The following is an 11,100-nucleotide window of genomic DNA, read 5'->3' as shown; positions in this document are numbered from 1 at the left end:
GAGGTGCTCTGGGTGCCGGGTTCTCCCCGGAGGCACCTGAGTATATGGGGAGGGTCCTTTCCAGTGAGATCGGGAGTTGAAAAGGTCCCAGTTCAAGGGCTGCCCTTATGAACAAAGCCTCACTCATGGTAGAAGAAACAGTGAAGGTTGGAAGTTGACAGTGGCAGCCAATTGTCGCCAGAGCAACAGCAGCACTGTCGCACCTCCGGTGCCAGGAACAAGAGAGAGAGAGGAACCCAGCCCAGCCCAGCCCCTCACGCTCCAGCCAAAATCTCATGGTATGTCTGCCCTTCCCAAGAGAAGTTGTTCTTGCACCCTGAGGAGCCCCACAGCAGAAGGGTCCTGGGAGAGCCCAGGGCAGAGATTTTGAGCTGTGGAATTGCCTCTGTCTCTTTGGCAGCTCTGCCAAAGGCCAGTGATGCCCTTTGGGCTCCCTAAAATCCCCTGTCCTGAGAGAATCGGTGCCAAGGATTGCTGGGGCAGACTGATATCATGGAAGGGAAATGTGTGCCAACACAGAGTGGGATTTGACACCAGAGAGCAGGGTGGGACATGACAACACAGGTTTCAATATCACAGAGCGGCCTGTGTCATCACCAAGCAGATTGTGACATCAGACACAGAGTGGTTTGTGACGTCACAGGGCAGCAGTGTATGACATCACAGTGCAGCCGTGGTGACATCATATGGCGGTTTTGTGAAATCATAGACTGTGACATCACAGGGGGTGGTGTGACATCGTAGATGGTCTATTATATCAAGGAACGGGCTGTGACGTCACAGGAAATCTTTGAGGTTACTCGATTGGTCACTCTGCCCTGCTCCCCTCTCAAAGCTTCCCCCCGGAGAAGTCCCCGCATGCTGCTCCTGCAGAGCAGTGTCCCCTGTCCCCCTGGGTCCCCTCCTGCCCCCAGCACCGTCAGTGATGATCCACAAGATCAATCCCCACAGCCTGGCACAGGGACAAGGGTCTGAGGCCATGGATGCGGTGCGACAGGGGAACAGGGACCCCCCCAGCAGCATTCCAGCCTCAGCCCCCGTGGGGAGCCTGGGCCAGAGCTCCTTCCCCCAGATCTACAAAGGCACCAGACGGGACCAGGATGAGGGGCGTGCTCGAGGTCATGGACAGCAGCCACCACAAGGGCCTTCAGGGGAGGGGCTTTCACAGCCATCCCCCCCACCCAGCTGTCCTGTATCCATGTCCACTGACTCTCAGGCATCCATATCCCACATCTCCCACATCTCCATGTCCCACAGCCCCCACACACCCATGTCCCATGGATCCCATGCATCGACACCCCACACCTCCCAACGTATCCACCTCCCTCAGCTCCCACATGTTCCTGGTGGTCCTCCCGGCTGGCACCAGCCCAGCCCAGTGTGTGGAGCCACACTGGGGGTCCACCTCCCTCTTCCCCCCACCCAGAAGAACAAGAAAATCACCCATGGGAATGTCTCTGCTGAGAAGATGCTGCTGGCAGTGCTGAGATCGGCCAATGCCTGCCTGAGCTTGCAGAAGGAAGAACCCCTTCCTTCCTTCCTTCCTTCCTTCCTTCCTTCCTTCCTTCCTTCCTTCCTTCCTTCCTTCCTTCCTTCCTTCCTTCCTTCCTTCCTTCCTTCCTTCCTTCCTTCCTTCCTTCCTTCCTTCCTTCCTTCCTTCCTTCCTTCCTTCCTTCCTTCCTTCCTTCCTTCCTTCCTTCCTTCCTTCCTTCCTTCCTTCCTTCCTTCCTTCCTTCCTTCCTTCCTTCCTTCCTTCCTTCCTTCCTTCCTTCCTTCCTTCCTTCCTTCCTTCCTTCCTTCCTCCCTCCCTCCCTCCCTTCCTCCCTCCCTTCCTCCCTCCCTTCCTCCCTCCCTCCCTCCCTCCCTCCCTCCCTCCCTCCCTCCCTCCCTCCCTCCCTCCCTCCCTCCCTCCCTCCCTCCCTGGACCCTTCGACTGCACTAGGCAGCGGGAACGGGCTGAGATGGCCCAAACATGGGAAGGGCATATCCAAGAGATGGCAGAGATGAAAGTGCAGAAGCCGAGAGGCGACCGAGGCTGTGAGAGGAACAACCCCGCAGGCAGCGAGCACAGGGAGGAAGGAGGAGCACGAGTGGCTGCAGATGCCAGAGAGAGGATTTCAGGGATCCCAAAGGGCATTGCTGGGCTTTGGCAGAGCTGCTGTGGAGACAGAGGCAATTGCACAGCTCAGTCCCTGGTCTGGCTTTCCACAGCCCCCCAAGACCCTGATGCGGGTGAGAAGCCCCCCAGGATTTACAGTGGGGATTACAGGAGGTAGGTGTCAGCTGGGGAGGGCACAGACACACCCACGACCCCCCAGATCCATCCCAATCCCCCATCCCTTGGAGGGTCTCAGAGCTGGGAACCAGGGGACAGACAAGACCCGTCAGCTGAAACACTCGTGACACTCCCAGACGTCTCCCCTCTGTCCACAGCACCCAGTGACCATCCTGCCCCCTCTGCCCCAGCACTGTGGTGGAAAACTGCAGCTTTTTCCCTTTGGAAAAATGGCTGATTTGGCTCCAGATTGCAGACGTGGGGCTGAGATGCCCCCAAGCTGTAGTGGCTGAAGCTGTTGGGGGCTCCCCTACCCTCTCCAGATCCTCACTATATCCCACATGGGGTTTCTGTCCTGGGGGACTGGGACACTTTGGGTTTCTTGCCACTTGGGAGAACTCCTGCTCCAGACTTCTCCATACTCACTTGTGCCCTGCAGGATCTGAGCTGGCAAGAGCAGGTTGGGAATGGAGCCCCAGGCAGGAAGGAGCTCCCCAACTCCTCCTCCTTGAAGCCCGCGGCCATCCAAGCGTGGGGCCCAGCCATGGCCCAGCCCCAGTGCACAGGGATGGGCACTGCCCAGCCCTGCTCTGCCCAGCCCCAGGTGGCAGCCACGACCTGAGGGTCCCCCCCGCCCCCTTGGCTTTGATTCTGGCAGCTTTAGAGCTGCTGCAAAGGTGAGAATTCTGTGGCAGGAAAAGGCCTGGCTGTGGTTTGCTGAGCCCTGCAAGAAGCTCAAAAGCCAATGGGAGCCCAAGCAGTGGCTCTGCGAGGGCCTTTGATGGTTTTCAGAGCAGGGCTGGCCGGAAACCCCCCTGCAGGGGCAGCTGTGTGGACAGCAGTCCGGAAATGAAGCAAATGATCATTTTGTCCCTGACAAAAGCGAGGGGCTGAAAGAGCCCAACAAGTTCTGCAAGTCCCACACCCTTCTGCTCAACAACCTGATCGGGCCCCTCTCTCTTGAACAAAACCTGCGGCCCTTTGGAACCTTCCAGAAGGAATATTTGGGTTCAGGATGTGGACACCAGAAGAGAAGGAAAAGTGGAAATATTGAGCAGGGGCTCCACGCACGGATCTGGGGAACAGGGGTGTCCCAGCAGGAGCAGGGAGTGCCCAGACAGGGGAATTCAGGGCAGGCTGGAGGGCATTTACCAGGAAAGCAGACCCTGAGGGACACACGGCCATTTCCACGGATTCCTGTGCGCTGTTCAAGGATGCAGAGAGTTTCTCCCCTTTTTGTCAGGAGAAGCCATGGGAAGTAAACCAAGTTTCAAGGTGGGAAGGAAGAAAAACTTGAAGAGTTCCGAAATATGGGCAAACCAAAGCCTTCCCTATGGGCTGGGTTGCTTCCCAGCAGGCAGGGAACAATCCCATGGACCTGTTGGACACTCAGGGAGATTCCACACTCTGTGTTATCACAAGTGAACGCTGCTGTGGGATGCACCAATGGGCTCCTAAAGAGAACCAAAACGTCTCATTTCTCTGTGATTTGTTTATGTTTTTATTGTGAGCCATTTGTTGGCAGGGCAATGATTAAAAGGATTCTATCAACCAGACCATTTTCTACATTGTCAGTTTGATTTTTGGTGAGTTTATTTTTTTATGGGGAAAAAAAAAAAGTGTTTTGGGAAAATATTTTTGCCTTTATTTCGCGGTTGTATAATTTTGTCTCAGCCAAATGGGCCTAAGGGAATTCAACCAAATTTAGGCTGGCATTTACCTTCATCGGGGCAGGGTTGTATCAACTGCCCCCTTTAAGTTTGGGCAGCCCAAAGGTCACAGAGCCCCACTGGGGACAGAGAGAATGCTCAGGGCCCCCCCAGGATGTGCCACCTCTGGGACAGGAATCCCCAGGGACGTGGCACCCCCAGAACGAGGACCCCTCGGTCCAAAACCCTGGGACAAGACCCACACGTGACCACAGCAGAGGAGCCCTTTTCCCTCAGGGCAGGACCCCTCTGGATGTGGTCCCCCAAAACAGAACCCATGTCCTCAGCTCAGCCTCTTCCTTCTCCTGCAGGAAGAGAAAGTGAAAATCTTTCATCCCCCACAGCCCCCAACCACTGCCTGCACCCCCCACTCCCCTTGGCCCCTTCCTGGGATCCCCCCACCGTTACCTGCTCAGGTGTTCCCTGGGATGGCTGACCCAGGAAACGGGGGGATGGGAAAAGCCCAGGGGTGTGTGGGGCACAGACCCAGAGCCTCCACCCTGGGGTGCCCCCTGGCCATGAGCACACTGTGGGGGCTGTGCTGGGCTCTGAGTCACCCCAAAATCTGAGGCACCCAGGGAAGGAGCTGTGACCCCCGTGCCCACCCAGCCACTCACTGCCCATCCCTGGGACCCCCATTCCTCTGGAAACCCGACCATGGGACCCCCATTGCCTTGGTCTCTCCTCCCTGGGACCCCCATCTCAGGACTCCCATTGCCCAGGAACACCATGGCCTTGATCCCATCCCATGGGCTGCTTCTTCTTCCAAAACCACTCTTCCCCAGGGTCCCGTATTCTTTCCCCCTGAACCCCCAACTCTGGGACCTACATCCCATTACCCAAAATCCCTAGGGATCATGTTCACAAGGACCTCTATCCCTGAATGCCCCCAGACATGGGGACCCCAATTTTCCTGGACCCCCATCCTCCTGGACACCCATCCTTGGTTCCCCACAACCCGTGAGCCCCCCCAGTTCTGGGAACACCATCCCCCTCTGAGCCCCCAGACTATCCCATAATGTCCCCAGCCTGTCCCCTACTGTGTCTCTACCTTTCACCTGCCCTGCCCCAACCAAGGCCCACCTACACATGGGGACGAGGTGTGACCTTTCTTCCTTCCTTTTCATCCGAAGAGCCGCCACCCAGGGGACTGGTGGCCACAGCAGCGAGTGACAGCCAGTCCACATGCCTGGGGACACGGGGATGGCCGGGAAGGTGGCGCTGCTCCTGTGGGGTGAGTGCCCCGGGCACGGGCCTGACACCCCGGGGATGGGCCCTGGTGAGGCAGAGACCGGTGGGGAGGGGGCACAGGGGGGCTGCGGGGTGCCCTGAGGTCCCCAAGGCCAGCAGAGTCAGTGCATGGGCATGGACCCCAGTGTGACCAGAGCCCTGGGGTGGCTGTGGGGACAGGAACAGGGGAACTGGGATGTGGGGACAGGAAGAAGGGGATAGAGATATGGAGACAAGGATGTGGCAAAAGGAACCTTGGGGCTGGGGCAGCAGTGGGGACATGGGAACAGGGATGCAGGGACAGGGACTAGGGCCATGTCCCATGCAGATGGGCTATGGGGACAGGTGCCATTGGAATGGGATCATGGGCACAGGGACATCGGGATGTGGCTGTGGGGACACGTGCAGTAAGGCTGGGTGGAAGTGACCTGTGCAAACACGGAGTGTCCACAGCGTCCCCATGTCCTGCCTTAACCCAGGGTGACCAAGGTGTCCCTGTCCTGAAGACCTCTGTGCTACACCAGTGTTCCCCTTGGGGAAAGTTTGGGGACGGACAGCACACCTCACCCCCCAGGTGCTTCTGTCCCTGCCGGGCAACCCCACCCAGCCCCTGTCCCTGCTCCCTTCCAGCCCAGATCTTCAGTTTCTCAGGTGAGTCCTCAGGGGATGCCATGTCCCCACCCTGCTGTCCCCAGCCCCGTGGCGGCCCTGGCAGGCTGGTGTCCCCTGTCACTCACAGACACCCAGACCACCCAGCTCCTGGTGGAGCCCCCGTGGATACCAGCGGTGCTGTGGGACCGGGTGACACTGACCTGCCAGGGCTCGGGGACAGCCGGTGCCACCACCTGGTACAAGGACGGGCAACGCTGGGGGCAGGACAGACACGACCGCTTCACTGTCACCGTGAGTGGCACCTACAAGTGTCAGAGACGTGGCAGTGGGCTCAGCCCCCCCGTGGCAGTCTTAAATGGTGAGGAGGGGATCATAAATGGTCACAGTGGCCCCGTGATAGGTCTGGGTGAGTTCCACTCCATGAGTGGCCTCACAACTCTTGGGTGGCAAGAGCTTGTCCCCTGCACTCAGGGACATCCCAGTGCATCCCAATGGGATGGGAACCCTGTGGTGACACTTGTGTCATGGGGTTGCTCCTGGTGTCCCTGGGATCCTCTTGCATAATGGAGACTCCACCCAGATATCCCATGTGCTGTGGGCACCCACCTTGGACCTATCTCGAGCCCCTCAGTTTTATGGGAACCTCCTGTCCCACAGACCAGTTGGTGCTGCAGGTGCCAGCCCTGACACTGCTGGAAGGGGACACGGTGACACTGCGCTGCCGGGCCATGCACGACATGTCGGTCAGCAGGGTGCGATTTTACCAGGATGGGAAGGATCGGGGGTGGGCCCTCAGGGGGGCCAAGCTTTTCCTGTCCCCCCTGGAGCTGCACCACAGCGGCCACTACCACTGCGAGGTCTCAGTGGGCTTATGGCCATCATTGTCACCTCCAGTGACAGTGAGAGTGCACGGTGAGCACCCCCATGGCTGGATCTCCAATATCCTGACACCCCCAAAGCCCCTTCCCAGTGGACTCAGAGTCACAGTCCTCCCCTCCCCTCTCCTTCCCAGAGCTCTTCACGGTGCCGGTGCTGGAGGGTCCCCCCGAGCTCACTGAGGGCTCCCCCCTCAATCTCAGCTGCCTCAGCACCCCCAGTCCCCTGTGGCCCCAAGTGCCCATCCAGCACCTCTTCTACCGGGACGGGCAGTTGGTGGGGGGCCCGCAGGTGTTCCCACAGATCCTGATGCCCGCCGTGAAGCTCTCCCACTCGGGATATTACAGCTGCCAGGTGCACTCTGAGGGGGGGATCGTGCAGAAGAGCAGCGCCTGGCTCCGCGTCACGGTGCACAGTGAGTTCAGGGACGGGCACGGGGAGCCTGCACAGCCTCACTGCAGCCACACCCCATTACTGCCCAGACCGCTTATGCCTGTTGGGCGTCATCCATCCTTTCCCATGTCCCTCGCCAAATCCTCCAACCCTTCCTGGGTACCCCCATCTTTCCTCTCAAGTTTTTCCACGTCCCCCCATCACTGCTCGGGTCTCCCTCCATGTCCACCCAGCCCTCACTGGGTCCCTTCACCCGTTCCTGGGTCAACCCCACCCCTCTCTGATCTCCCCTCATTATCCTCAGGTCCCACCATACCCTCCCTCTGGTGCCCTCTCAGCCTGCTCCCTGAACCCCCCATCATTCCTTGGGGTTCCTTTCCAAGCCCCCCATCAAATCTCTGCCCCATCTTCCTCCCTGGGTTTCCCGTGACCCTTGACAACTCCCCTGGGTCCCTCACTGTCCCCTGGTTTCTCCCCCCCTGTCCTGCAGGGGTCCCGCTCTCAGGGGTGTCAGTGTGGGCGCAGCCCCCCGGGGGACAGGTGGCACTGGGGGACCGCCTGGTGCTGAACTGCACAGTGGCCACGGGGACAGGTCCTCTGTCCTTCACCTGGCACCGAGGGGGCTCGGAGACACTACTGGGCACCAGCCCCCACCTGGAGCTGCACCATGTTGGGGACAATGACAGCGGCCACTATCACTGCCGGGTCAGTGATGGGGACAGTGTGGCCGAGAGTGTCCCTATAAATGTCACCATCCTTGGTAAGCAGGACCCTCGGGCTGGGGGTGGCCTCACCACCTCATCATCCAGGAAACTCTCATCCCCGTGTCCCTGTCCCTCTTGCTGGCTTCCAGCACCTCCCCCCATCCTCAGACCCACCTCTCTCTCCGCAGTGCCCGTGGCCAATGCCGCCATCACCCCTGGTCCCCTGTCACACCAGGTGCACGCAGGTGACCCCGTGACCCTGCACTGCTCAGTGCAGGTGGGCTCAGCCCCTGTCACCTTCACCTGGCTGCACAACGGCCGGGAGGTGGCCCAGGGTCCCATCTTGGAGCTTGGGGACGTGGATGTGGGACATTCGGGCACCTACCAGTGTGTGGCCACCAACCAGCTGGGACAGGACAGGCACCGCGTGTTCCGGGCACTCAGCCCTGAGCTGGCCCTGGAGGTGACACTGCAGGGACCCAAGGGCACAGGTGGGTTCACCCAGGGTCACCCGTTAGTGCAGGACCCCTGGGGTGATGGGTGATCCCGATGTTTTCCTTCTCTGTTTCTTGCAGTGGCCGCAGGGGTTGGTGGGTCCCTTTTCCTCCTGGTCCTGCTTGTGGCTGTAATTGTGACCTGGCACCGGTGGCACCGCCTGGGTGGGTGACAGTGAGGAGACGGGGGTCCCAGGGAGCAGTGGAAAGCCCCTCAGATTCAGGGAACAATAAGTCAGCATCCATAGTTTTACCATTCTAACCTTGGCTGGGAATCCTGTAAGGTTTGGGGAATGCTGGAGGGTCCTGCAGGCATGTTGGGGGTTCTTTCAGAGGTCCTGTGTTCGTTTTGGGGAGTCCTTCTCCCTTCCGGGCTTTGGGTTCTTGCCACCGAGTTGGTTGGGGACACTGGGGAGGTTCATGAATTCTGGGGCGCTTCAGGAGTTCTTGGGGGCCCTGTGAGGAACTGAGGGTCCCGTGGGGGTTCAGGAATCCTGAGAGGGGTCAGGGCCCCAGGGACCCCATAGTCATTTTTCCCCTCTTTCCTCTGCAGCCACCAGGAAGCACCAGAAAAGGTGAGCGGGGGTCTCCAACTGTAGCCCCTCTTTTACACCCACTCCACTACTCTCCATCCCTTCCCACACATCCCCTTTATCCCCACAGGGCCCCCCCGGAGCCTCCAGCCCCCCCAGAGGAGGGGGAGGTTCTGTACACCCATGTCGTGAACACCAAACAGGCACAGCGTGAGTACAGTGGTGTGGGGGGAACAGTGACACCTCACCCACTGGTGTCACCCCCCACCTTGGTACCCCCAACTGGTTTCTCCTGCAGGGTCCCCCCATGTCACCGTCCCCCAGGAACCGCAGGTGACCTACGCAGAGCTGCCAGGACCCCACGGAAAACCACAGGAGCCCAGTGACATCTTTGAGACTGTGCCGTAACACTAAGGGGGCAGTGGGGGACACAGGGGTCCCCACCTATGTGTGTGCTGCCACTAAAATCTGCCCCTCCCCCTGCCAGTGGAGGCTCAAAAGGCCAAGATCCCAAAGGGCTGAGAGAAGAACCGTTTCCTGCAAACAGCAATGAGAGAACAAAACCAGCAGCAACAGCGGCAACAAGATTCAGAATCCAAAGGTGAATTTCCAAGGAAAGTCCCCAACAAGGAATAAACTCTGGACCCTTCCCCCAGCACATTTTCTCCACCAGAGGAACCTGGCAGGGCCCTGGACCTTCATTGCTCTGATGGCCAAAGCAGCCATCAGGAGGCTCTGGATTCTCTTCTGCCCTGTCTCAAACCCCTCCTCTGCTGTGCTCTCCACATGATGATGTCACAAAGGCCCTGTGGGTGTTCCTGAGTCTCCCCCTTTTCCAGGGCAGTCAGGATCGGGCCATGGCACAGGGTGAGCTGTCACAGACAGGAAAAGTTTGATGTCTGGAAACATTTTGGAACACCAGTGTGTGGCTGGGGTGGGTCAGGCCTTGCTTTGGGTGAGAAAGGGTCCCATCTGTCAAACCCAGCTCCTGAGTGGCCGGGTGACCACAAGTCCCACCTGGAGGGAGGGCCCTTGGTGGCCCAAGGGCTGCAAAGGCAGAGCATGAGGTGGCCCTGTGTCTGGCCGTGTCTTCTCTTGGAGTGTTTGTCCCATCCATGCTGGAACCCAGGACCTGTCAACTGTCTTGGTTTAAAAAAGAAATGTCTGCCAAGGAAAGCGGGAACCTTCCTGGAATGGAAAGAAGACCCATGCCGAAAAATTTGTACGATTTCAGAAAATAAAGGGTTTCCAGGAAAAATTGCAGGAAAATGTATAACAGCTATTTACGAGAAAAGTTTAAGAACAAACGGTGTAGGGACATCCGAGGACGGCAGGAAACAGGGAACTCTGCAAACCTGAGACACTTACAGAAATATGAGGTTTTATTGCAAGGCTCGTGGGTTAAAAGGGGGTTTGCCTTCAGCCACCAGCCTCGGCTGAAGGGAAGCCTCAAGGAGAGAGAGATATGAGGTAAAAGCAAAAGGCGTGAGAGCAAGGAGTAAGAAGGGAAAAGGGCAAAAGGGCCAAAGAGGGCAAAAAGCAGGGCTGAGGACCCCATCACCATACATTATATCTTCTTCTCTAATGAATATTCTACTTTACATTAACCAACCGGCGCGAGATACAAAACTTACAAACTTTGCATGCAGCCTAGGAGAACTACTATGTTACCACACTAATCTATTCTAAACTCTAAAGGCTACTTTCTTATCTAATTTTCCCCTTATACCTTGGTAGGGCTACTCCCTGGAACTCCTTTTTGTCTGTTATCACCCAACCCATCACCAACTAATCACCGTCTTCCTGCATGCCATGCCTACATCTCAAAGCTAGCTTTCATTTCTATATCCCTCACAGGTTTTATATTTACAGTATTTCTTGTCAGGAAACCATATTTGCAGGCTTTCCCTGCCTCATCTTTCTCAACAAAACGGAACAAACAACATCACAAAACCAGAACTTTCCCACCCGCTCAGGGCTGGTTTTTCATCTTTGGTGCATTTATGAGCACGTCCACTAGGGGGTGCTGCCGAGAGCACGCCAGGCCAGCAGGGGGCGCTGCAGGGAGCACCCCCGGCCTGCAGGGGGCGCTGCAGGGAGCACTCCCGGCCTGCAGGGGGCGCTGCAGGGAGCACCCCCGGCCTGCAGGGGGCGCTGCAGGGAGCACCCCCGGCCTGCAGGGGGCGCCCCGGGGCCAGCTCGAACCCCTCAGGGCCGATGGCGGCCTCGGCCGGGAGGGAGGAGGGGAAATCGCTCCTTTTGCATACTCGCGGC

At 58.3% G+C, this 11,100-nt stretch overlaps 1 protein-coding gene across 1 annotated transcript; it reads left to right on the top strand.

Moving 5' to 3' along the window:
• Window positions 1-5,169: 5,169 nt before the first annotated feature.
• Window positions 5,170-9,234, top strand: LOC136304078 (Fc receptor-like protein 2). The gene is made up of 10 exons (XM_066207748.1): window positions 5,170-5,218; window positions 5,845-5,865; window positions 5,954-6,184; window positions 6,484-6,738; window positions 6,839-7,117; window positions 7,586-7,855; window positions 7,988-8,305; window positions 8,375-8,462; window positions 8,957-9,036; window positions 9,125-9,234. Exons 1-10 carry the CDS (start codon window positions 5,170-5,172, stop codon window positions 9,232-9,234), a joined length of 1,701 nt encoding a protein of 566 aa, XP_066063845.1.
• Window positions 9,235-11,100: the final 1,866 nt, after the last annotated feature.

The sequence above is a fragment of the Chamaea fasciata genome, unplaced genomic scaffold (assembly GCF_029207755.1).
Source record: "Chamaea fasciata isolate MVZ Bird 193981 ecotype frontalis unplaced genomic scaffold, bChaFas1.0.hap1 SCAF_47, whole genome shotgun sequence".
Classification (NCBI taxonomy): domain Eukaryota; kingdom Metazoa; phylum Chordata; class Aves; order Passeriformes; family Sylviidae; genus Chamaea; species Chamaea fasciata.
Note: the sequence above shows the minus strand (reverse complement) of the source record. Positions and strands in the feature narration are given on the sequence as shown.